Source organism: Branchiostoma lanceolatum, chromosome 15 (genome assembly GCF_035083965.1).
Source record: "Branchiostoma lanceolatum isolate klBraLanc5 chromosome 15, klBraLanc5.hap2, whole genome shotgun sequence".
Lineage (NCBI taxonomy): Eukaryota > Metazoa > Chordata > Leptocardii > Amphioxiformes > Branchiostomatidae > Branchiostoma > Branchiostoma lanceolatum.
In genome coordinates, this window is record NC_089736.1 from 447,285 (window position 1) to 473,682 (window position 26,398).

Genomic DNA, 26,398 nt, shown 5'->3' on the forward strand with positions numbered 1-26,398 from the left:
ATGGGGATATCTTTTAACAATATTGTTTTTTTTCTTCATTATTTTGATGCTTATTGCAGTTTTCCAGAAAACATTTTTCTTAAACTTAACACAAGAAGATTGGAAACATATCATCTACATTCAATTTTGTTACAAATTTTATTATGAGTTGTCTTAAACGTCAGTAGGATACTAATTACATGTACATGAAGAGGGTCTGCATGGGGGGATCCTGACAACGGTTTGTACTACATTCAGTAGGGCCGTCTATGCATTACGCTAAATTCAGGAAGTCAATCACGCATCTTGCTAAGAATTACCAGAATAAAAAAGCTGTAAAAACCCAAAGGGGCGAGTACGCCGCTCCCGGGATTAGAACCTGCGCCAATCCTGATCTCCACGGCTTGGGAAATCAACGCGCTAACCACTAGGCTAAAAGGTCCGGACCCGTTAGACTGGTCAGTTAGTGGAGGTTGATCCACACTGTTACAAAGCTTTCCCTGTGAATAACAGTAAATCAAAATAGTTTGCCTAAGCCTTATGGAAAAGGGGCATGCAGGCCTGACTTGAAGCCAGTCCAGCTGGCAGAGTAAGGCTCCCATTCATGACCTCTCACCCAGTTACTAGTACCATATAGGTTTGGGCAGGAGGGAACCTGTAAATAGACCCTAAGTGTTGTCATGAGTACAGGAGGGGATCTTCATTTGTCTGGGTAGAAATTTTGTTATCATATCAGCATTCTCCTCTTCATAATAACCAATCATAAAAGTCTATTCGTATTAATCTAATAAGAAAAGGCCAATGAACAAGAAATCAAAGATACTCCCGTGAAATATTAGAGTTTTTGTGAATTTCTTGTTTTATTCATTTTAACTGGAAAATTTCTCACTTATTCTCTTTGGACCCAAGCAAGACAACTTTCAAATCTTGCCAATCTGCAGTTAACATTACACCGTCTTCCACCTCATATCCTGTCACTCTACAATATTTAAAAAACTGTGAATGCACATCAAGACAAACAAACACACGGACTGAAAACGATACCTCCGTATTTTTCACGGAGGTAATAATTATGACTGAAATGAGACCCTCCGCCAATGTTGCCCAGATGATTACAGTAACAGATCCTGAAGGATTCCTGAATATGCTTTCCCTGGAGGGTTCATACTCTAATATGTCCTATAGCCGACATCTGATATTCCCATAGAGGTTCTCTGTATGACCATAAGCATCAATACTTAGAGATAACAGCATGGTTTGGTGGTGTAAGCATATATCATCATGAATGGATTTCGTCAGAAATTTTCTCGGGGTTGCGTATTCTATCATAGTTTGATTTAAGCACTTGTTAAAGTGTCAAGTATCAGCTTTTTCAAACAATTTTTCCGATAAAAGATTTTTCATGACTTTTGAAATTTACCCTGAAGACATTTTCATTCCTGAGAACCCCAGCATTTGGTTTTTAAAAAAATCTTCCTCTTAACTTCTGCTTGGAGATTACTCAGCCCCACCTTTGGATGGGGCCCATAAATATTTTGTTTGTCCATCTGTCAACTGCTTTGTCCTCCATCATCATACGTTAAAAGGAAAGGAAAGTGATCTTGAACCAGTTTAGCTCAGATGAACTCAATGAACAGATGAGCTAATGTTCCACTGGTCATGACAGATAAGACAGACTCTATATACAGTATTTACAGGTTCATTGTACCAGGGAAATTCCCCTAGCTCTTTTCGACAAGCACAATGAACAGAGGACCACGGCTTAACGTCCCGTCCTAAGGACTGCGACCGTTTCTGGTAGCGTGCATGTCGGGTGAGCGACACAGCCGGGATCGAACCCGGGGCTTCTAGTTCCAGAGGCAAGATCGCTAACCACTGGACTACGCATGCTACATAAATATACATCTAAAGACTTAGATTCAACTTAGATAGATAAGAACCTGCTTTCTGACTTACACAACTTACCGGCGTGTTCAGATGTTAGTCCATAGAAGCTTGATGGTCCAAAATGTGGTTGTTAACACCTATTGTTGCTGACTGCAAAAACTACACTAAGTGCCAAACTCCGTGGTTATTAAGTCCAGTTGTTGCTGATGCGGATGCTACGTGAAGTGCTGATAACAGCTGTCTATCTGTGCTCGTTACCCGGCTGACTGACACATGACACCGCAGCGTCACTCTAACCTGTGTTAAACCGTTCACTCTGTCCAACCCAACCCTTAAACAGCATTCCCTTCTTGTATTTGGGCATATCATCATCATCGGTCGGCTGGCAGATGTGAAAACTATCAGCTCTAGTTTCCCCATAAGTTCTGTCATTAGGCCAGAGCAAGTCAAGTCTGCTGTCAGATTTAGAAAGAAAATTGTTTCAAACTGGGTCTTAGGAGAAAGTTTGTACCTTGGTAACGTTACACACAGTTTAAGGAGGGAATAAAGTCAGTGTAAAGTTTCTCCTTAGTGCACTCTGTTTTCATTTTGTTATCTTAATTTAAATTTGCTAGAAATTAACTTAGAGATGTCGAAGAACCAATGAACTAAATTACTGTGACCTTAGGATCCTTGTCAAACTCTAGTTAAACACATTGGGAGAATGTAGCAGTAAAAGAAAAAAGGAAACATGACTCTGTATTGAGTGTATTTTTAAAAGAAATCTTTACTTTCTGTGAAATAGATCTCTGTGAAAGTCAAATTCTGAAAGAGAGTAATTCATCCATGCACTTAAATATCACACAGTCTAGACATGATGCACATGATCTTTAGTTACAAATGCCTTCTATGCTTCCAGTCAATGGTATCATGTACAGTGTGTCAGATCTACTGGGTTAAAAGCCTTACTGAAAGAGGTGTAGCAGAGTGGACGTCCCTTAGCCTGTCTGAAAGGCTGCAAGAAACAGACGAGCCTGGAGACAGATCTCCATCTTCACTGCTACCTTGTCCCCCCAACGACCCGGAGGTCAAGGGACTAGGTAGGTAGGTACATTTTGTAGGTAGAGAGAGGTGTAGTTTTAAATGCCGTACATGTATCCCACTTTTGTAGCAACACAATAACATTAATGTAACCCAGAAAGTTCATGCATCTGTGTTGATTATAGTAGCACAACATAAACATTATAATGAAAATAGCGAACATCATTTTCTGACATGTTTTCAGCACCAAGGACAGGGAAACGTGTCTATCATTAATAACTTTGGTGAGCTTGATAATTGCAAAAGTTTTGACTCAAATTCTATGAAAACTCTCTTATGTACACTGAGCCAACCAGCAATGAAAATGAAATCTATACTGCAACATCTACAGTATTTCACATTGCAAAGAACTTTGTTAACTCTCTGAAAAGGATAGAAATGAAAGGAATTTATATCGTAGGATGACAAAATCAATTTCCAAACTTAAACAAGGATATGTGAAAGAAAGAAAATAAAGAATCTGTTGTTTTTATACCATGATCTGTGTTGAGTCATTTGTTTGAGCTTCCTGAACCCTTATTATGAGAGTTTATAAAGAATATGCAATAGAATATCAATTGCATTGTCAATAAATGTTTCATCTAATGCAACCAATCATTCAGTAGCTACCAGATGCTGTTATATCTTAGCTGACAACTTGACAAATTTAAGTAATTGAATTATCACAATCCAAGTGCTGCAGTGATCTTTTATTCCGCTGTGGGGAGCCCCTGTCAGGCAGCTGGAAACGGCCACCCAGCTGTCTAGGTAATTCAATCTTCGTAAAAGCACAGATTCGGAAGTTCTATTTGACTTTCTTGGTATAAAAAGTGCTTTTAGAAATATGGTCACTGTAGAAGTAACCCGAAACAGCCTTAGGTCGGGTGGAAACGATCCAAAAGTCAATATTTAGGTGGTTTCTTTACGCTTTAAGTATAAATACGTCATCCACCTGGTCAGAGGAGCATCGTCCAGTTTTGGCGCCAACAGCTGAGTAATGACGTCATATTACCCATAGTCCATAGCGCCCGGACTGCATTTTCTGAAGAAGACGGCATGGCGGCGGTGCGATGTAGAATGTCTCGTCGGAAATCCGCGCTTGGAGCCGCGCAACGTCCATTTATTAGGGTGAGACCTATTTCACATTGTTGTTGGTACATCTGTGGTCGTTTTTTGTGGAGATGTTTTGAAAATTGGACGTTATTTCGGGGAACAGTGAGGATATTCCGACGCGGCCTCGTGTAGAAATTTGTCTTCTTCGAAAAACTACCGAAAACGTGCACATGTCTATGTACCGTCAGCTTCGTTCTATTCTTTAATATTGTACAAAGTAGTTGGTAAAACAATGACTTTTTTCAGTGACATGAAGATAAAACATTTTCAGGCCGATAAGTTTTCATTTTATTCAGTTGTCTCGTTTTTTTCCCGGCCTGAAATTGGCGCCACGTGCGCCACGTGGACTCCATTGTTCACCAAACCTCCCTCACTAACAAACTTCATTTCAATAAAAGAAATGCTACAGGAGATTACTCGTGTTGACCATTTTTTTTGTCAAATACTTATAAATTTTATTAGAGAAGAAATATAGCATTATATACACTTAAAAATACTTAGTAAATTTTTACCGATATAAAATAGAAAACTTCTAATGCCGCCGCCAGGCTCCCGGCGCAAGCCGCCGTTAGGCAGCCGGCAAAGCCGCGGGCACCGCCCCATCAGCAGCACAAAGGCCCCACCTGGGCCCGAGGCAAATATGTCACCCCCTCAAATTCACTAAGAGGGGGACGGGGGTGTAGTTCATGTTAAAGCTTGTTGTGTTGTTTTTCCTGTTAAATTGCACATTTCAGATAACCTTTGCATTGTTTTCCTGCTATATTTATTTTAAATGATTTCACTGGTTCAGTTTATTACTTATTTTGGCCACTAATCTTATTTATTATCTGGTCAGTTCTAAAACTAGAGCCACCAATTTGAAAGATTACTAAGTGACATTGATCATAACTTAAGTTTGCTACTGAAATTATTGTTACAAGAAAAGGTTGAATAATTCATCATGTTAATATCTACTACTAGACCTTTTTCATAACTTAATTGCTGTGGCCTAGTGTCGTTGAAACTTAATTGTACACTTTAACTAATGGCCCTGTCATTGTGACATTCATACGCAGAAAATTTCTTTTAAGGGAAAAAAAGGACATTTGTAATTCTATCATTATTACTGATTTAACTAAGTATATTACACTTAAAATAGATCAGCGGCAAGATAAACCTGATATCAAGATTGAAACATTTTTTGTCTGCAGGTTTTATATAACAGTGCACATTATTCCCAGCTTTGTGTTTCCATGGCAGCTTGCCTGTTGTCTTGATATTTATATTCCCCTTCCAGTGGGAAGGGGGATATACTGTTTTTGCTTGCCTGTTCTTCTTCTTCTTTCTTCTTCTTTCTTCTTCTTCTTCTTCTTCTTCTGCCAAAAACCAAGTAGATGTGCGGTGGTAGCTCTACTAATGGTATTGTAGAAAGTTATATGTACCTTATGTTACATGGTACGGATGTTATATTTGAGATGTAGGTACCTATAGGAAAGGTGAATACACCTGACGATAAATTATGCTAATGAGGACCTAATTTGCATAATCTATGCATAAACTTGTATTTCCCTTACCGTAAAAGCTGTGGATGTCATCTTTGAGATGTAGGTACCTTTAGGCAAGGTGAACACACCTGGACATAAATTATGCTAATGAGGACCTCATTTGCATAATGTATGCATAAACTTGTATTTCCCTTACCGTAAAAGCTGCGGATGTCATCTTTGAGATGTGGGTACCTTTAGGAAAGGTGAACACACCTGGCCATAAATTATGCTAATGAGGACCTCATTTGCATAATCTATGCATAAACTTGTATTTCCCTTACCGTAAAAGCTGCAAATGTCATCTTGAAGATGTGGGTACCTTTAGGAAAGGTGAAAGCACCAGGACATAAATTATGCTAATGAGGACCTCATTTGCATAAATTATGCAGAAACTTGTATTTCCCTTACCGTAAAAGCTGAAGATGTCATATTGAGATGTAGGTACTTGTAGGAAAGGTGAACACACCTGGCCATGAATTATGCTAATGAGGGCCTAATTTGCATAATTTATGCATAAACTTGTATTTCCCTTACCGTAAAAGCTACGGATGTCATATTTGAGATGTAGGTACCACTAGGAAAGGTCAGGAAACCTGGCCATAAATTATGCTAATGAGTGCCTCGTTTGCATAATTTATGCATATCCCTTACCGTAAAGGCTACGGATGTCATATCTCAGATGTAGGTACCTTTAGGAAAGGTGAACACACCTGTCTATCAACTATGCTAATGTGGAACTCATTTGCATGATTTATGCATAAAATTGTATTTCCCTTACCGTACAGGCTACGGATGTCATATTTCAGATGTAGGTACCCTTAGAAAAGGTGAATACACCTGGCCATAAATTATGCTAATGAGGACCTCATTTTCATGATTTAGGCATGTACTTGTATTTCCCTTACTGTAAAGGACACGGATGTCATATTTGAGATGTAGGTACCTTTAGGAAAGGTCAGAAAACCTGGCCATGAATTATGCTAATGAGTGCCTTATGCATAATTCATGCAGAAACTACATAATACCCTTACAGTCAATGCTAAAGATGTCATATTTGAGGTGTAGGTAGTGGGAGGGGAATATCCTGCATTTTCCCGAAAATGTTGCCATTCTAGTTGGGTATGGTGATATTCTTACGATGACAAAAGGCAACCCAAGCAATATTAGGGCCCGAAAATCAGATTCATTTCAGTGAATTCATTTCTTTACATCAGTCCAAACTACACTATCACAATCGTTGTGATGTGAGAACTTTAATAAAGATCGTTGACAGGGTTTTTGTAGGCTTGTAAAACTAAGGGGATCATCAAGCGGCACGTTTCTGTGTGGCTCAAAGTTATTACAGAAATATGCTAGTATTTAGTAAATGTCAGTATTCCTTTTTTTGTCCCTATATTGCTTTGGTGGCCTTCAAATTTTTAGGGGAAGTTGTTCAGATGTGACAATGTTGTCTCTGTGTTCCATTTTCTTCAAACTTTCTCTGGTCTTGTTGCAGATGGTCGTCCAACACAGCATTGCTGCCGACTCCAGCCTGCAGTTAACAGTCTCTTCCTGGAAGACATGTGTTTAACAGTTAAGTTGTTCATTGTTCTGACCATATCTTGCTTTTTCAAGCTGCTTAAATTTCCTGAATTGTAATACTATACTTGCATTCATGTTCGCTGTAAAGAGTAAAATGTCAAACTTTTTGTTTCTGGTCGTTCAACAATGAAGTGTTAAGCCTTGAAAATTGTCTAATAGTGATTAAGACCAAGTATTCAGTACATGAAATGACCAGTGCTGTTGTTTCAGGAGTAAGAGGCCTGGAATTATCTTAGATTTCTTTGTTTGTATGTAGACTTGTAAATTAGCATTGCTTCCAGTCTTTTAAGTATTTAAGTATGCCATAGGGAGAAAATGGATTATTTGCGGTGGTTTTAAGTTCGCATTTGAAACAATAGCAGCGCTACAGTTGTAGGTGGAAAAAAGTTTACCGCGAGTATGTGTCCATTTACAGTAATTCTTGAAAAAGACAAAGTCAAAACCGGTCAAATACCAGTCTCTTCGCTGTCATTTTCCCAAGAACATGTATTTACAGTAATTGTAACCGTTTCTGAATTTATGAATATGTTGAGGTATGACACTTTTCCCTTCTTTTTAAATGTATCCAGACTGGCAACAACTGACTCCAGCCGATGGGATGCAGAGAAGAGTTTCTTCTAGAGAAGACCTGTGTTTGACAGTTAAGTTGTTCTTCATTTGTTTTTTTCAAAGTTGACTGTAAACTTACCTTCAGAGTTTCAGGGCTTGAATACTGGGTGCACGTGCACCAGATTTTTGAACTATATATAAGCCTTCGTTGCAGTCCTTCCCACTAGCGGGTCCAGGTTATCTGCTTGGGATCCTGTGACCGAAAGTCACACATTCTTTCTTCGGCCTTTTATATCATTGCATTGTGCATGATTTTTTTGCCTACGTATTAATGTACAGGGCTCCAAATACTGGGTGCATGTGTAGCCTTCTTCCACGGCGATGTTTAAAGACTTATCAGGGATAGATTCTTTGGCTGAGGGCCGTATCTTCCTGGGATCCTGTAAGTGCCGTGTGGAAAGCCTGCGCTTTTCTCAGCTTCAGCAAAGGTAGTCACTGGTGATTAAGAAATTCTTTCAAAGGGCCAATTAATGTAGCCGCGAGAAGCATTTCAAATGTTACTTTGCACAAAGCCCTTGTGAAGTGAGTCAAGTGACGCATGCTTCCTGACAAATGATTATCATGTCTTCAAAGTCGTGTTACAAATTTTCTCAAATGTGGCCTGATTGTTCTTCCTATTGCTGATATCTTTGATGGAATTCAGCTGTTGCAGCTTAGAGGTTTTTTTTACGAAAAAGGTTGCAAGAAAGGGTCAGAGGTTAGATTATGATCGGCCATTGTGTAGCAGCTTTGTGTTTCCTTGCCGTGTCCACACACGGAAAAAAAAACTTGCGAAAGATGTTAGTTAGGTGTCCGCAAGTCCGTCATATTTTGAATAGACATCCCGGCAACCATTCACATAGAACTTTACGAGTCGCTGGTCGTGGTTTATTGGACTGCAACGGAGGCTAACTCTATATGGTTATGGTTCTCATGTACACTTCCAGAATGTTATTGAAATCCAAGTATCAGAAAAAGCAATATAAGTTTTTGTTTTACTTTATTTGATGTATTGCTTGGTTGAAATTTGAAATCTAGATAGAATTCTGAAGAGAGGCCGTCGCGTCAAAGTAATGTTTTGCTGACATTCAACTTTATTTCATGTGGTTCACCCAAATTTCACCCTATTTCCAAAAATTAATTACGAGCTATGCCTTCATAAACTATAAACGTTTGATGAGAAGACAAACCAGTATTTGATATTTGAATGTTGCACTTATTTTGTCAGATTCAAAACACTTTTTATAAAACAATAGAAAAATATATTTGTACTTTGTTCAGTTTTTTTTGGACTTGGTTGATGAAGGTCCGAATCAGGTCCAGCGAACCGGTATCCACTGTTAGAAGTAAGTTTTGCCTAAACCGCTATATTATGATTTACAGTATTCCTGGAGTGAACTGGTTATTCAGCATATTTCGTGTGCCGTCATCTGAATTTTGTTTGGTGCAACATGGGGGCTATCCTACCAGAAAATTTTGGGGGTAGACTATGCTTAGTTTAAGGACATTTGTTCAAAAAGGTCTCAGGCTAGGCATGGGCCGAATTTTCACACACAAGCTTGCTTGCTTATGGCGAGACCTTTTAGTCACGAGTTGAGATGGCAGCCCAAATTTATCACAACAAAACGTTTATTATGTATGTACGTCCTACGAGAAATATACACAGTAAGTCTCAACAAAAAGAACATTTTCAACGCCTGTCCCGTACTGAAAATAATGAGGATTTAGACAGAACATGCAATGATTTTCCTGTTAGCTGGCGCAAAGACAAGTTTTCCAAGTCTTTTGATTTCCATTAAAATGTCTCACATGTTTGACCCATTTTTCGCGGGAGGAAAGTGCCTGCAATTCGTGCTGCTTGATATAGTATGGGCATTTGTCAATTTTGAAGAAAACTGTGGCACATAAAACCATTTTCCAGTCAAAATTGGCCTTGTTTCAATGACGTTAATTGAATTGTAGTTAAACTAGTGTTGTGTAATGCTCCATGGAACTCCGAATACATTGTCTAAATTGAACTCTACGCACACGATAATGACTTGTGGTTCTGACTTTTACCTGCTGTGTGTAAGGCCATGCATGTAGTATTATATGAATAACAGTTGTGGTTTTTGTTTCAGGAAATGCAAGGTGGACGTCGTACGAACTGTTGAGAGACATGCCGTCTCAGCATACGTGAAGAAGATAGATGTTAATCGGACACTTTTCAGTACTTCATAAAAATGTGACATGTTTTTAACACATAAGGTTTTGCCGTAAAACCACAAAATACGTGCCTACGTATAGTATTGTTTCACCATAATTTAGTAATGGTGCGAACCTGTGTTCACTATGCATAGATCATATAATTTATGTGGTACAAAATTCCTTGTAACCAATACAGTCACATTCGTACGAACATATGAAGTAAATTTGCAAAGAAATGTGGTTGTAATGTGAGTTAACTCATGATGCATGAATGCGGTAAATGTAAGAAAGCTTGCAATTTGGTACTGAGTGTAAAGACAACTAGAATTTGTTTGTAGTTGCAAGATTTTGAATGTATTTGTTGAAATAAAGAGTTTTGATTGATAAATGAACTAGACTGGTTTCTATGTTTATAGGAATTGCTATTCCTGTAAACATGACCAGTGTAGTTCATGTTACAGCTTGTTGGGTTGTTTTTTCCTGTTAAATGGCACATTTAAGATGACCTTCACTACCAAAAATGCATTGTCTTATTAAAAAACTTATATTTTCTTAACTTTAATAAAAAGAAATTAAACTTGCTGAGAAAGTTTCTTGATCGAATTTAGAAAGTGTCCTTGTTATGAGACCTTGCAATTTTTCTCACACTTAAGAAAGCATTTTTGGTAGTGTTTGTTTTCCTGGTATATGTATTTTAAATGATTTGACTGGTTCAAGTTATTACGCATAAGGTCACATCAATTTATTATCTGGTCAGTTGTAAAAGTAGCCACCAATTTGAAAGCTTATTAAAAAGTGTGACGGCATTGATTATAAGTTAAGTACTGAAATTATAGTTAAAGAAAGGGGAATAATTCTTCATGTTAATATGTAGACCTTTTTTATGAAAGGGTTAAATTGGTGTGGCCTAATGTCGTTTGATAGTTAATTATAGACTTGTCACAGTTGTGCGGAAACATTTTTATTTGGTTGCAAACTTAAGCCAATTCTATGCACAAGTGTGACAGGTTATGTATGGCAGTAGTAGATAGGAAACAATATGAAAATTGATACATAAAGGCACAATGAGGGAACTTTTCATATTGTAAGTTACTGCTAGTAGTATTTTGTTTTAGTAATAATCTAAAGTGTTTTGAAGACTAAAGTTCTTCCAAATACTTACGATTATTATTGAAAGAGAATACTACTAGCAAATAACTTACAATCTGAAAAGTTATGTTCATGCATGACTTCTCATATTGTTTCCTACTTATTGCTACCAGATATAACCTGCCACAGTTAATTTGGATGTGCTTGCCAGGAAATTGTTGATGCACAACTGATATGAATTCAAGTCTATAATTAAATTTCAACTGACATTAGGCCACAGCAATTTAGTTAGAAAAAAAGGGTCTAGCAGTAGATATCAACATGCAGAATTATTCAGCCTTTTCTTGTAACAATAATTTCAGTAGCAAACTTAAGTTATGATGAATGTCACTTAGTAATCTTTCAAATTGGTGGCTCTAGTACTGACCAGATAATAAATAAGATTAGTGGCCAAAATAAGTAATAAACTGAATCATTTAAAATAAATATAGCAGGAAAACAATGCAAAGGTTATCTGAAATGTACAATTTAACAGGAAAAACAACAAGCTTTAACATGAACTACACCCCCGTCCCCCTCTTAGTGAATTTGAGGGGGTGACATATTTGCCTCGGGCCCAGGTGGGGCCTTTGTGCTGCTGATGGGGCGGTGCCCGCGGCTTTGCCGGCTGCCTAACGGCGGCTTGCGCCGGGAGCCTGGCGGCGGCATTAGAAGTTTTCTATTTTATATCGGTAAAAATTTACTAAGTATTTTTAAGTGTATATAATGCTATATTTCTTCTCTAATAAAATTTATAAGTATTTGACAAAAAAAATGGTCAACACGAGTAATCTCCTGTAGCATTTCTTTTATTGAAATGAAGTTTGTTAGTGAGGGGTTGGGGTGTGGAGTGAGGGGTTGGGGTGTGGAGTGAGGGGTTGGGGTGTGGAGTGAGGGGTTGGGGTGTGGAGTGAGGGGTTGGGGTGTGGAGTGAGGGGTTGGGGTGTGGAGTGAGGGGTTGGGGTGTGGAGTGAGGGGTTGGGGTGTGGAGTGAGGGGTTGGGGTGTGGAGTGAGGGGTTGGGGTGTGGAGTGAGGGGTTGGGGTGTGGAGTGAGGAGTGAGGGGTTGGGGTGTGGAGTGAGGGGTTGGGGTGTGGAGTGAGGGGTTGGGGTGTGGAGTGAGGGGTTGGGGTGTGGAGTGAGGGGTTGGGGTGTGGAGTGAGGGGTTGGGGTGTGGAGTGAGGGGTTGGGGTGTGGAGTGAGGGGTTGGGGTGTGGAGTGAGGGGTTGGGGTGTGGAGTGAGGGGTTGGGGTGTGGAGTGAGGGGTTGGGGTCTGGAGTGAGGGGTTGGGGTCTGGAGTGAGGGGTTGGGGTGTGGAGTGAGGGGTTGGGGTGTGGAGTGAGGGGTTGGGGTGTGGAGTGAGGGGTTGGGGTCTGGAGTGAGGGGTTGGGGTCTGGAGTGAGGGGTTGGGGTGTGGAGTGAGGGGTTGGGGTGTGGAGTGAGGGGTTGGGGTCTGGAGTGAGGGGTTGGGGTCTGGAGTGAGGGGGGAGAAGTCTATGGAGTGAGGGGTTGGGGTCTGGAGTGAGGGGGGAGAAGTCTATGGAGTGAGGGGGAGAAGTCTAGGGATGGGGGGAAGTCTAGGGATGGGGGGGAGTCTAGGGATGGGGGAAGTCTAGGGATGGGGGGAAAGTCTAGGGATGGGGGAAAGTCTAGGGAGGAGGGGGTGTGAAGTTTTGGGATGGGGTGAAGTCTAGGGTTGGGGGTGTGAAGTCTAGGCTATAGGGAGGAGGGGGTGAAGTCTAGGGATGGGGGGGTGAAGTCTAGGGATGGGGGGTGGAGTCTTGGGTCAGGGTGGAGTCTAGGGTCGGGGGGTGAAGTCATGGGATGGGGGATGGATGGAGGGTTGGATGGATGTAGGGGTGGATGGATTGGTGGGTGCGTGGATGTTAATGAAAGACTCGACACACTTTAACATGAAGTACGCTGGTCCATAAGTATGTTTACAGGAATAACTTCAAAGTAAAACCCAACAATCCTCCTAAATCATCTCCTTCCGATATAACATAAGGGTTTATGATCCAGTCTTAAGATTTAAGTAAAACTTCTGTCACGTCAAAAACCAATCCAAAGTCTCTAGTGCCATATAGTTTCTGAACAAGTTACTTAGTAAGTATCCTTGCTCAAACTATGCGCCACCGTTGACATTGTTTGGGGATGGTTGATGGTTTTGACAGAAGTGTTATTTAGTCTTCACACTTGATCAAGTACTCTCATATTACAGCAGAAGGACACAATTGAGATGAATTTCTGGCTTATACAAATTCCTACAAACATATGTTTACCAGCCTAGTTCATTTATCGTCATTTAACCTTAACTTTTTGCCTTTTTCTTCTTCATGTAAAATCATCGCAAATAAACAATATTATACAGTCTCGGTACATAACATCAGCTTAGTCTAACAATATTGCTAACAATAATACTTTTCAATTGCTACATGGTTTGTCATGTGCATTCGTAGCACAAGTAGCAAAGGTTCTACCTCAAAAGTTCTTCAACAGTACACAAAGTTGACAGTCTCGGTAAACCACATCAGTTTAGCCTGACAATATTGAGAATACTTTTGAAATTACTACAAAGTTCTTCGTGTGCATTCGTAGCACAGATATCAAAGATTCGAGCACAACAGTTCTTCAACATTACACGAAGTCTCCGTAAACAACATCAGCTTAGCCCAACAATATTGAGAATACTTTTGAAATTACTACAAGGTTCGTCGTGTGCATTCCTAGCACAAACATCAAAGATTCTAGCACAACAATTCTTCAACATTACACAAAGTTGACGGTCTCGCTACACAAGGTCAGCTTAGCCCAAAAATATTGAGAACAATACTTTCTAAATTACTGCAAAGTTCGTCTAAATTACTGCAAAGTTCGTCGTGTGCATTCGTAGCACAAATATCAAAGATTCGAGCACAACAGTTCCTCAACATTACACAAAGTTGACAGTCGCGGTTAACAACATCAGCTTAGCCCAACAATATTGAGAACAATACTTTCTAAATTACTGCAAAGTTCGCTGTGTGCATTCGTAGCACAAATATCTAAAATTCAAGCACAACAATTCTCCAACATTGCACAAAGTTGACAGTCTCGGTACACAACATCAGCTAAGCCCAACATAATTGTTAACAATAATACTTTCAAATTGCTACACAATTTATCGTGTGCATTTGTACAATTCTTTGTTGCAAACAGCACAAATATCAAAGATTCTACCACAACAATTCTCCAACATAACAATGTTAACGATCTCGGTACACAAAATCAAGTTAATCTAGAAAAACAATCTTTGCTCCTTGATTATACCTGTACAGTTATATAATACCATCATGTGAAACATGTACTCGACAATAGTGGATACTTCTTTATCTGTATCGTCAACAATCTTGATCTAGACGTACAGCATTTTGTACATTGCTAAGAAAAAGGCTGACCGACATATATATTCAAAGGTTTCATTACGAATTATCTATCGATGACAGTAGGTTAAGATTTTATACAAACGTCAAAACAGAATACAAATATTTTGACCAATGGTCAGCTGTGTGTAAGATACGAATCAGCGCACACCCACTAGAAAAGGGTAGATATAAAAAGCTGCCTGCTCACGAGAGAATGTGTAAGTTTTGTTCCATGAACGCAGTGGAAAATGAAATACATTTTATCTTCTAATGTCCTCTATATGATGCCGAACGAAGCGAATTATATAAAACAGCTTCTATAGATTCTCCTAGCTTTCACCATTTCAATAATTTACAACAAGCTATCTTTCGACTAAAATCAACCAACCCACTTTTACATGTAATTCAAAATGACTTGACTTGTATCTCGGGTCGCAGCAAATTCTCAGGCTGGAGTCAGGTCTTCTCCAGAAGAAACTCTTCTCTGCATCCCATCGGCTGGAGTCTGTTGCTGTCAGTCGTCGCCCGTCTGGATACATTTGACTAAATGAAAAGGAGAAAAAAGTGTCATACCTCAACATATTTATAAATTCTAAAAATGGTTACAATTATAATGTGGGGTTCCATAACTTCAACAGTACCATAACTTCGAACGGGTTTTGCTTTCAATTGTCTTATCATGCAGAAGAGAGACATGTTTGTTTCTAGCCACTGTGCTGAATAAAAACGCTGAGAAGTTCATGCATATAGCTGTCGTCTGAATGAAACACGGATTTGTGTGTACACAGTTAACTGATTTTTGCATCACCAGGAAAATTTGGCTATAAACAATGGCTACGTTCGATGCACGGTCATTGCGTAGTGGCAACTCTTACATAATTAAAGAAGTCAACAATCGTAATGCAAACTTTCTTGTTTTACACATGAGGCATAAAGCTTTAGAAAACACACAAGAAACGTTTTTTTTCGTTAGTTTGTTGCGATTAAACTTGTCTTAAATAACGAAAAAAGCGGCTTCAAACGCCCTCCCCCCTTTACGTCACGGCCATTCCGTTGACCACGATTCGAATGTGATGCAGCTACAGTGTTGACATTTCACGGTCCCCCTGTCTAAATCAAGTACTAGCTTGTGAGGCTCCAAAACGGCAAATCTTATCAATCTAGCTTGAAACACGTCGGATAAACTTGCATTTGATAAGTTCCCGTCGGCAGGCTTGCACATGGTTCCACAAGCAAACGCATTGATGTTGCAAACACGTAACCTAACCCATACCCTGTATCATAAACACAAAGTTCATTGAATGTAAATGGCGATTTCTCATTGCTTGCTCCAAAAAAAATCATGAATAGCGAGCTCTACAATTATTTACTACAGGAAAGCTGAAGTTAGTTGACACAAAATTATTACGTCTGTTTACTTTGTGCCGACAAATTAAAGAGAGACAAAGGTATTTGTATGCCGAAGTTACGGTACCCTAATGAGAATGGAACAATATGGAACGCTATTTTCATAACATTTTTATAGTTTTACCGACTGTAAATCATGCATGGACGATGTAAAATCAACTCGACAATGGAAAATCCTTAAACACTGCCACTCTAATTTATCATTTGTCAAAACGCAACACTTTTCAGACAACCGACACTGGTGCAATGCGATGTCAAACTTATAAATATACCTTTGAAGTTATGGGACCCCCGTTAAGTTAAGCAAGACTCAAAATAATCGATCTTAGTTTACAAAGGAACAATTCAATCTAAGATAAAAAAGCAGTACTGAGTAAAGTTGATTCCAGCACTCTTACTCTTTGATAAAAGAAATTCTGTACAGTCAACTTGGAAAAGCAAGTCCAATTACTTCAGTTGGCGAACAGTTCTATTTCTGCATACAGGGAACTTTATAAAGCATAAATTTAAAAAAGACATAGTAAGAACAATGAACAACTTAACTGTTAAACACATGTCTTCCAGTAAGAGACTCTTCCTCACACTGGTGTTAACTGCAGGCTGGAGTCGGCAGCAATGCTGTGTTGGGCGACCATCTGCAATAAGACCAAAGAAGGTTTCAAGAAAAAGCAACACAGAGACGACATTAAATATTGTCAAACCTGTCAACCTAGCTATCATCATTCGTTTGGGTCAACCGCTGGTCAGGGAAATAAAATTTTGATCTGACATCTAAGAAGGCATGGTACAATAGCGACCCCTAGCGCACTGATGATGTAACAAGATTTTACTAGTCAAAAACCCGCCCAAAATATCCTATTGACAGCTAAAACTATGACCTCATGTACCCAGATGTACGACGTTGATGTGAAGTGGTTCTGCAATGCCAATTTTGCAAAACCGTTGTAGACTACCTCGCGAGGAGGTTCGGAATAAAACTGAACAAAACCGTTAGAACATTCATGTTCACAAGTAAAATGGTTTACTTTGCTGAAATGGTTCATTTTACTTTTTCAATCACGAACAGGGGCCTAAGTGATTCAACTTTGAAACATGATTTACTTTACTAGTAGGCAAATAGTCATGCAAATTTTCTTACAGTTACAGACTTCAAATATTTCACACTCAGATCAAAGGAACATTCCACTCCAGCGGGTATCATAATTCATCAGAGACTAAAAATATGCTTGAATCCAGCTTGTTCTGTCAAATTTACAATACATTGAATCCTGAACTCAGGGCAAACATGATCAAGTTCAATTCCCTAAAGGACCCTTCCAACAATGCCAAGAGTTCGATGCTTTTTCATTCAGTACCAAAATCTCTATATCAGGGGTGGCAAAGTATTCATACAACTTTTACGTAATACATATGATCCATTAAGATAGGAATTTTACGGAATTCAAACGAGTTTAAGGAATACCTACGATCCGTTACCAGGGCTCGAAATTCATCTTTGGGAATAGGTGCACTGGTGCACCCAACTCAAAAAATTGGGTGCACAGAAAGAATTTTGGGTGCACCAGATAAAATAAAGTTGAATGTCTTCTGAACATAATTACAAAGTTTAATGCTGCTGCCTTTCTTAAGAACTTCAATCTGTAATTCTATAGCTAACTTTGAAATTTCAAACAAATAATACATTGAATCGAGTACAGCAAAAAGTTATCATGCTGTTTTTTATAGTTACATTTCAAGAATATTCTGTATACTAGTGTACAATAGTACCTTAACCCTATAGGAGGGTCTGCATGCCCTTTTTCGTGAAGCGTTACGAGCGATTTTAATTCACCGTTAATCGTTACCGGCCGCCTGAATTTACCGTTAAGCGTTATCGGTATATTAATCGTGAAGCGTTACTGGTCGTTTTAATTCCTCGTTAAGCGTTATTTGTCATCCTGAATTCAACGTTAAGCGTTATTGAGTAATTCCTCGTTACGCAGGAAAAAGCATTTCAGTTGGTCAAGATTTCAAAATTTTCTCCAGGGAGCACACGGCTCCGGCAAAAATATGTCGGTAGGGCGCCCCCCACTAAATTTCAAGCTGAAACACTTCTATTTTTCACTCTACCAGCAAAGTTTTCTCCTCAAAATTCATGAAATGAAGTGTTTCGCAGTTCAAGATTTAAAAATTTTCCCCGGATGCATGCCAGGCCTCCGTCGAAAAATATTGTCAGAAGGGCGTCGGCCCCCAAACTCAAGCTGAAACTCGTCTGTATTTTTTCACAAACAGAGACATCATTAAACTTAACTTAAATTACCAGTAATATTTGCCCATCGAAATGCAAGAAATAGCGGTGTCAAGAATTTTGCTCGGGAGCATGTCGCAGCTCCGGCGAGGTCTGGAGGGCGTGACGCCCCTCAAAAATCAAGCTGAAACTCTTCTGTATTTTTGTTTTCAAATATAGATGTCATAAAACTTAGCTTACTCTTCAGGAAAATCCCCCCCCCTCTCAGAATGCAGGAAATAGCGTTTCAGAGGGTCAAGATCTCAAAATTTTCGTCGCGCCTTCGGCGCTCGTCATTGTGATCATGAAATTTCCTGTCCCCAACGAATTTAAAGCGTTCGGAGCAGGCGTGCGAGAATGGCATAGCGTAATAGGTCTCCTGCCACAAGATCAGGACGACTAGTCGCAAAAAACCGTCGTCTTCAGGGGTACCTCATGTTCTAAAAATGCTGAATTTACCGTTAAGCGTTATCGGTCGGCCTGAATTTCCCGTTTAGCGTTATCGGCTGGTCTGAATTCACCGTTAAGCGTTGCCAGGACCCCCCCATGCAGACCCTCCTATAGGCTACAAAAATATACAGGTGCACCAGTGCACCCACAGTCAAAAATTAGGTGCACAGCTCCAATTTTGGGTGCACTGGGTGCACATGCACCCACTATTTCAAGCCCTGGTAACTAAAGAAACATACAAATTTTACGGAATTCATACGACTTTTACGTGACATGACCGCCAAATGCAAGAAGGCGGACTCGGGAACCAGTTCTTCGTACGATATTAGATTGGCTTTTAAGACCTTAATAATTACGTCTCCCATCTGACTATTTAACTCTCAAAATCTCAAGCTGCAATTTGTTTCAACTTGTTTCAATAATGATGTTCAAGGTAGCAGAGCACAGTTTCCAGCCTATAGACCTTTCTCGCGCGGCGGACATGATAGAATGAAAACGAGGCCCTTGTGGCAAACATTAGACCGATCCTAACTGTCAATCACAATAAGCAGTTTAGCCAATGATTACCTGATAATTAGAAAATCAACCAATGAGGAAGTGGCTGCATGACCGTCAAATATTTGCATTTCTATGTTTTTATTTTGCATTACAACATTTTGGCAGAGGAGGGCGGAGACTATGGGATCGTTCAACGACGCTCTAAATTGCTGCATCTTTTTTGTACATTACATTTGTTGTAATATTGATTTGGCAGGAAAACTAAATCTGTACATTATTTTTGATTCTTTGCCTCATTGGCCTCGTCTTCATTCTATCATGTCCGCCGCGCGAGAAAGGTGTATGAGCTACAAAGTGACCGACATCAACGTGGATGAAACCATAGTAACGTTAGGGTGCTCAACATTAGGGTACACATTTATACGCCGAATGGGCAAAATTTCAAATCTCATTCGTACAATCTAAAAGCAGACTTATTTATATCATAAAAACGTACTATCCTACAGTAAAGTTTGTGCCTTGCTGGCTTTCACAAAACATTTTCACATGTGGTTCAAGATTTAGGCCGCACTATTTCTTTACTGCTTGATCACGGATTACGGGAGTGGCATTTAAATACTGTGTGCTGCTACCTTGACTTAACACTACCAAACACTGTAACTGTTCCATTTTTGAAAAAATTCAATTCAATCTTGATTGGAACAAACACGAAAGTCGGAATTGTGATGTTTCCACAAAATATACACAAATTATCAAATAAGTATAGAGGTCAAGTATACATTAAAACATATTCATGTTCCTTATCATTCTCGTCACATCACAAAATACGAGGAGTAGTCTAAATGTTGCTGTCCAATATACGGTACCCGATAAGTGAAACTGAAAAATATACGGTACACAATAATTAAGTGTCACCGAAAACATCAAGGTACTGATTAAGTAGTGTTTAACAGTTCAACAAGGTAATTAGCAAAGGTATTGGTACCAAAAATATGATCTCGACAAAGGAATTGTGAAACACTCACCGGGACGTCTCTTCTAAGTGCAGGTTTTCTTCTTTATTGCATGTTCCTCCCTGTGGCAATAAAACGGTCACAGTAAGTGACAAGAATCATCAGTTGTCAATTCATTTCAAATAGACTTACATGTTACCATTTGTGATGTTATATCATATCGAAGATAAATTTTAACAGCTATTTCTAGAACAATAGTAACTCCTACACATTACTACTACCCCGATAACCAATGCAATATTAGGGCCCCCAAAAAAATGGAAATAAAAATATGCTGAAATCCTTATAGTAGTGACATTTACTCACACTGTTTAGCACATTTGCATAATAACTTCATAAAATGCATAAAAAACATGTTTTACCGCTATTCTAAGCGCAACACCCCGCAACTTCTTCACCTCAAAGCATAACCTAATACAGTAACTTAAAGACATATCTCAAATCCGCATTTGTAAAGCCTGTCTAATGGAGTTGCCGCTCGATATCAAAACTAATAAAAGGCCCCTCCAAAAATAGCGACGCTTGCCCACGAATTACAGCCTTGTTTTCTACGGAAAATGACACGTAAGAATGAGTTTTCCAGCAATATGCCGTCCGACATTCCCCTCAAACATTTCACCAGTTTGCCAACTTACCCTGACGCTACAATTATACACAACTGCAATTATGACAGAAAAAAGGCCAATTTCTTCGTCCAAAACTATGAGAAAACAATACTAAATCACACCCCCCCCCCTCCACGCCGCATTTGGGCGGGAAAACTGAGCGAGTGACGTCACATACATTCCAACAGGTGTGGCGGCCGCGTGGAGACAAACAAAAGAATTTTCTTACAGTTTTTCTCCTACTAATATCAACTCACAGTTCCTAATATTTCCACACAACTTGCCAAATATATGCAACGTTATTCACGCACATGATAAACGGAGCAACATACTCAACCAAATACGAAAGAAATAGACATTTGTAAAGCCTGTCTTCTCTTGGAGTTGCCGCTAAATATTACAAGGCCCCTCCAAAAACACCGACGCTCTTGTTTTCTACGAAAAATGACACTATCGACGAAACAGAATTTGTTTTACCTCCAGTAAAGAACGAGTTTTCCAGCAATACACCGTCCGACATTCCCTCCAACATTTCCGCCAGTTCGTTAGCTTCCCCCGAGGCTGTAATTACAGAAAAAAGGCCAATTTCTTCGTCCAAAACTATGAGAAACAGTCGTTAAATCCGCACGGCTAAAACACGAACCCCGCTCTCCCCTCCACGCCGCGTTTTGGCGGGAAAACTGAGGAGTGACGTCACGTACATTCCAACAGGTGTGGCGGCCACGTGGCGGGAAACAAAGGACACTTTTCTTACAGTTTTTCTGCTACTAATATCAACTCATACTTTCTATAATCTTCACACAACTCGCCAAATATAAGCAACGTTAATCACGCACACAATAAACAGCAAAATATTAAACCAAATACGAAAGAAATGGACATTTGCAAAGGTTGTCGTAAACACGCCATTTTCCGCTCGGGATTCAAAGAAATACACCAAATTACACCAAAATTTCCAATGTTAACCTTATGTGGAGGAAACAGCCTGTTGTCTTACCTTGTAAGAACGAGAGTCTTCACCACGCCGTCTGTTCACCACGCCAGTCTCGCCATTTTGTCGTCTCTCCGAACCGCAACAAGTAAAAGAAGGGCCCCCTTTCCTCTCAAAACTCCTTGAAACTCACCGAAAACCGCCACGACAATATTCCAGCAGTTACTACACACATTAAAGGAACAAACTTGAGAAGAAAAGGATTGGAATTGTCCCGAAAAGTTGCAAAAATCCATACGAAACATCTCCGCACATGCAGGATCCATGGCACACGCCTGAGCTGAACGGACTAAACCGGACTGTGCCAACTGTGATCTCCACGCGGGGGTGTAAAACCGCCTATTTTGGTTGGTTGTTTGTTTGTATGTTTTCTCCTCGACTAACCCGGACCGCCACCATCTTATCAGCAGGAAAACAACCCCACCTCAAAAATGACGACGCTCGCCCCCACGAATACGGACTTGTTCTGCCATGGGAAACCCAGCGATCAGCATAGCGTCTCACACAGCCAAGTCTCAAGTGAGTCCAACCAGAATCAACGTACGAATGCGGGCGGGCCGGAAATAGCCTCACCTAGTTTCCATCGGTTTCTGTGGGGACGCACGAGCACGTCGGTACAAATGAGGAGAGAGACACGTCGCTATATATACCACCGCCTCTCCTTGTACACAACGTCTGTGGTTTAGACGCGTTCACACTTTTGCTTCTTATGAACGCTGAAAGAAAGTTTCTATGAGTTTCTAACTCAAGGTGCATACTTAAGGGTCTCTGCACGCGTTTTTCCTTTGGACCTAGCTTTCCTTAATTAAAATTTCACCAACTTTTTTCAAGAGTTTACAAGAACATTTCTTTGAGGACGAGACTAACAAATCTCAAGACATGCATTGTGGGAAAAGGTTGGGGGTCAAGCGCTAATTAAGTAATTAATCAGAAGCTGTAAATTTAATTACCTACAATGTCAATCAACAACGGCTTATGAACGATAATTTTATAATTTTGTAAGATTAGTTGGCTGCATGGCAGTTCCTGGGAGAATTTGCATTTGGAAAATTGTTCCCTCTTTGGGATCGTTAAGATTGTATTTTCCTTGGACCTTAAGATTAGTGGAGTAAGGGATTGATGGCTGCACCTGAGACATTCTTACTGCCCATCACAATAGACCGATCCTGACTGTCAATCACAATTAGCAGTTCAACCAACGAGAGCGTGGCAATTAGCTATCTGACCAATGAGAGCTTTTGGCCATGTTGATTTGATTAATATATGGATGACATCTTCTTTGACTTTTGAAATTGACTTTGACGTTTTCTGAAATATTTTTTTTTGCTTTTGATATATTTTGTCATTTTTCAGCTGCTTTGTACGATTTATAATATGGCAGAAAACTTCTTGTTTTCTTCTAAATGGACCAAAATCCTATATCATGGGTCTATAATGATATTCACCACCAATCATGTTCAATTAATGTATAACCTACATGTATATCTATAATGATATTCACATTAAATTTACCTATTAAGCTATAACATTCCGATGATATCCTATTCCAAAGGTGTTCATATCAGTTGCCTACATTGTAACTTTTCTATATACATGTGGGCCTCCGGCCGGGCTGTCTCCAGGACCCATCCTTCCATCCCCTGACGGAAATTTGCTTCTTGGGACAGAAAAAAATTCAACCCCTTCTGTCCCCAAAATATTAATTTCATGAGATAAAACTGATGAAAATGTGTGGGTTTTTTTTAGCTTAGAATGACAAATTGAAAATGAAAAATAAAAAATCGGCTCCCAAACAATGAGTGGGATGGAAAACAATTAAAGCTGGAGACAGGCGGATTGAGTGAGTATGATGTGGCCTTAAAAGTGTTATTCTGTTTGGCTCAGCATAACCGGGGTCCACCCTGTCAGTTTGCATCATCGCACGTTTCTAGTAACAAAATAACAAACGGACTAGACTGTCTACAAGCAACGGCAAGAAAACACAAAGAAACACAACAGATATTAATATAAAATTTATTGAAAATACAAACATGTCAAGCCATACGAACTGCAACACCACCGCGTGTCGTAGAACACAGCTGGAGTCAAAAAAGCAACAACTTTCAACTTAACAAGCTTATATAGTGGTGAAGCTTCAGTTGTCTTCATACAGTATATGTTAACCGACAAACTTTAAGATATGTCACGTAATAAAGTTATGATACAATTGGGGAAAACATTGTTAAACTATGTACACATTGCGTCAATGTGAAATAAATTCACAGCAAATTTTACATCACATAATTAGTCGTTATTTTCGTTGGATTATGTCTGTTATGATATTACTTCTTCAAATTAACATGGCTTCTTTTTCCACAACATGATTGTGAGGATATACATTTTGTATGAAGTGAAAGGAAGCAGTTAAATATGCTAATACAGTTTTCTTACTCACACAAGAAAGAGTGGAAAGCTAAAGAAAGGGACCAAAGTTGCAGAAATACATATCCACAGAAATACAGAAATGCCGCGCTTTGCTGCAGAGTAATCACATTTGAGGCACTCTTTTCTTCGTCAACCCTGAGTTTTGCACTTTTGTTTGCTTTAAGAAATTTGCGTTGTGGCCAAGATTCGAGTTATACAAACTAAACACCTTCAGCTGCAGGGTTCAGAGTGAGGGTTCGGGCCTGCAGGTGTTGGTACATCATAGCAGAGTTAGTAACTACAACAACGTCTATTTCTGTACAGATCTCATGCTAACAAACTCACCCCTGCAGTTACAGTGCCCAGATCCGCGTACAAAACTACAAAAGCTGTCGCAAGAAGAACACACGTTATCATACCACATTCCCCACACGCTGCTTTCGTGTCAAAATATAGACTTTTCTCTCCATGTCCGATTTAGACCTGTACACAGTATCGTTACACCTGTACAAAATGTCGTGTCACGTCTTCCCTTGGTCCAAGACAGAGCTTCAAACTCTGCCTGCTTCACAAAGTCCAAGTATTTCTTTCTCCTCCTATTCATAAATATTTGCCGCCAACTTTTCCATGTTATAAACTCACAACTCAGGGAATGTGTAGGAAAGAGAGAAGCAATAAGCATGACAGAGGGTGCAAAATACTGATGTTTGAAAACACGTTGTGCAAACATCAGTTGTGAAGGTTGGTTCTTGCTTTCACCGAGGAGGTTTAAATCCAGCAGGCTTGTGCGGGTGAAACCACAGTGGGATGTATATGGCATGCTCCCTCCTCTTGATTTTAAACCTCCTTGGTTTCACAAAAGAAAGGACTTGAGAAATATGTATAAGATTTATATAAGTATGCAGAAATCTCAAACTGTTTGCAGCAATGCTGCACCCAGGTGATATTTTTGTGCAGTATGTTGAAGCAGGTATTCAATGTTACCAGCTCGCCTAAACACCAACTTTACCTATACCAGAACTACTGTAAACAAGCTGATAACCCAAGCACCAACAAACCAATATTTCATACAAGTTATAAGGCACTTGATGCAATGTGATACATGTGCACCTGCTACAGTGTGTCCTTTCACAGCTGTAGCAGGCTGTGATGTCTGTCGCTACATTATTGCTACAAATTTATAGTGACCACAAAAGCACCAGCATGGAACTCTTTGATACTCTTTCCTACTCAGGGGTTTTGATGTTTGTTGAAATTTGCCACAGTCTGCAACATGTGACTGTGTTTGTTACAGTTCAACACTAGAGTGTTCACAGAAATAGTACAAAAACAGTCACAATACTGTACAACCTCAGTTCCGTCATCAGCACAAAGTTACAAAGATCTTTTTCCACAGTTCATACATGGCAGGATATACATGCAAGTAATCTAGAGTCAGTTTGTAGCTTTCTGTTATCTTCCCATATCTTCTGCTTTGTAGTGTAGTCCCAATTGCAGTCCCTAGGTGGCGCTTCTAAACTGTTTCCACTGCCTTTGATTTAGACGTTTCACTGCCCAGCTTTATAACAGGGTCTGCGTCTTAGGAAGTTTCTTGAAGGACGAGACGAGCGGAAGGACCATGTAGTCTCCAACAGCAGGCCGCATGGCAGAACAGCTGAAGGTTATCTTAGCCTCAAACTCCAGGATTTGTCCAGGCATTCCAAGGCACATTCAGCGTTACTTTTCCTTCTGGATCCACCTTTGCTACTGCTGAAGTTGTGAACCAAAAGTCTGAGATAGTGTTAAGAAAGTTTGTAAACAGGTGAAGTTTCTTGTCAGTTGCACTTCCAGGTGAGCACCACACCAGGTGTGTTTTCCTCAGGTGTAGTACCGAGCATAGAACCAGCATCACACTTAAATAATCATCTCCAAAACGTCTTGAGATGTTAAAAATGTCTTTAAGATGTTTTCAAAGGTTTTAAGACATCTTGAAATGTTGAGAATGTCTTTAAGACACCTTGACATGTTGAGAATGTCTTTAAGACATCTTGAGATGTTGAGAATGTCTTTAAGACGTCTTGAGATGTTGATGATGCATTCAAGACCTTTTGAGATGTTGCGAAAGTCTCTAAGACGTCTTGAGATGTTGAGAATGTCTTTAAGTAAGTTCAGTTCTCCTCGGTAGACGTTGAGCCATTTGGTGAGGAGGTTGAGCCTTCGGAGACGCTGCCTGACAGCAGACCCAGCGATCTTCTGAACCGACCAACGGCGCGGATCGCGTTCCCCGCTTTCTGTGGGGATAGACGGCAACAAGAGTCAATCTTTCATTCATGGC

General features: G+C 39.7%; 1 protein-coding gene and 2 long non-coding RNA genes across 3 annotated transcripts in view; 1 reads left to right on the plus strand and 2 right to left on the minus strand.

Annotated features, from left to right (window-relative positions):
* The first annotated feature begins 3,601 nt into the window (after window positions 1-3,601).
* On the plus strand, window positions 3,602-8,274 carry LOC136420726 (uncharacterized). Its single transcript, XR_010753295.1, has 3 exons — window positions 3,602-3,693; window positions 3,944-4,053; window positions 7,060-8,274. It is a non-coding gene; the product is annotated as an uncharacterized lncRNA (long non-coding RNA).
* A 6,127-nt stretch (window positions 8,275-14,401) lies between these two features.
* On the minus strand, window positions 14,402-21,963 carry LOC136420725 (uncharacterized). The gene is made up of 5 exons (XR_010753294.1): window positions 21,688-21,963; window positions 21,168-21,251; window positions 20,098-20,147; window positions 16,402-16,493; window positions 14,402-14,994 (listed from the first exon to the last, which is right to left on the minus strand). It is a non-coding gene; the product is annotated as an uncharacterized lncRNA (long non-coding RNA).
* A 1,717-nt stretch (window positions 21,964-23,680) lies between these two features.
* The window catches only part of LOC136420720 (myosin light chain kinase, smooth muscle-like), a 55,175-nt gene continuing 52,457 nt past the window's right edge, over window positions 23,681-26,398 (minus strand). Inside the window, exon 12 of the mRNA XM_066407810.1 lies at window positions 23,681-26,354. Within this exon, the coding sequence (XP_066263907.1) occupies window positions 26,232-26,354 (123 nt within the window). The 3' untranslated portion in view covers window positions 23,681-26,231. The remainder of the gene's footprint in view (window positions 26,355-26,398) is intronic.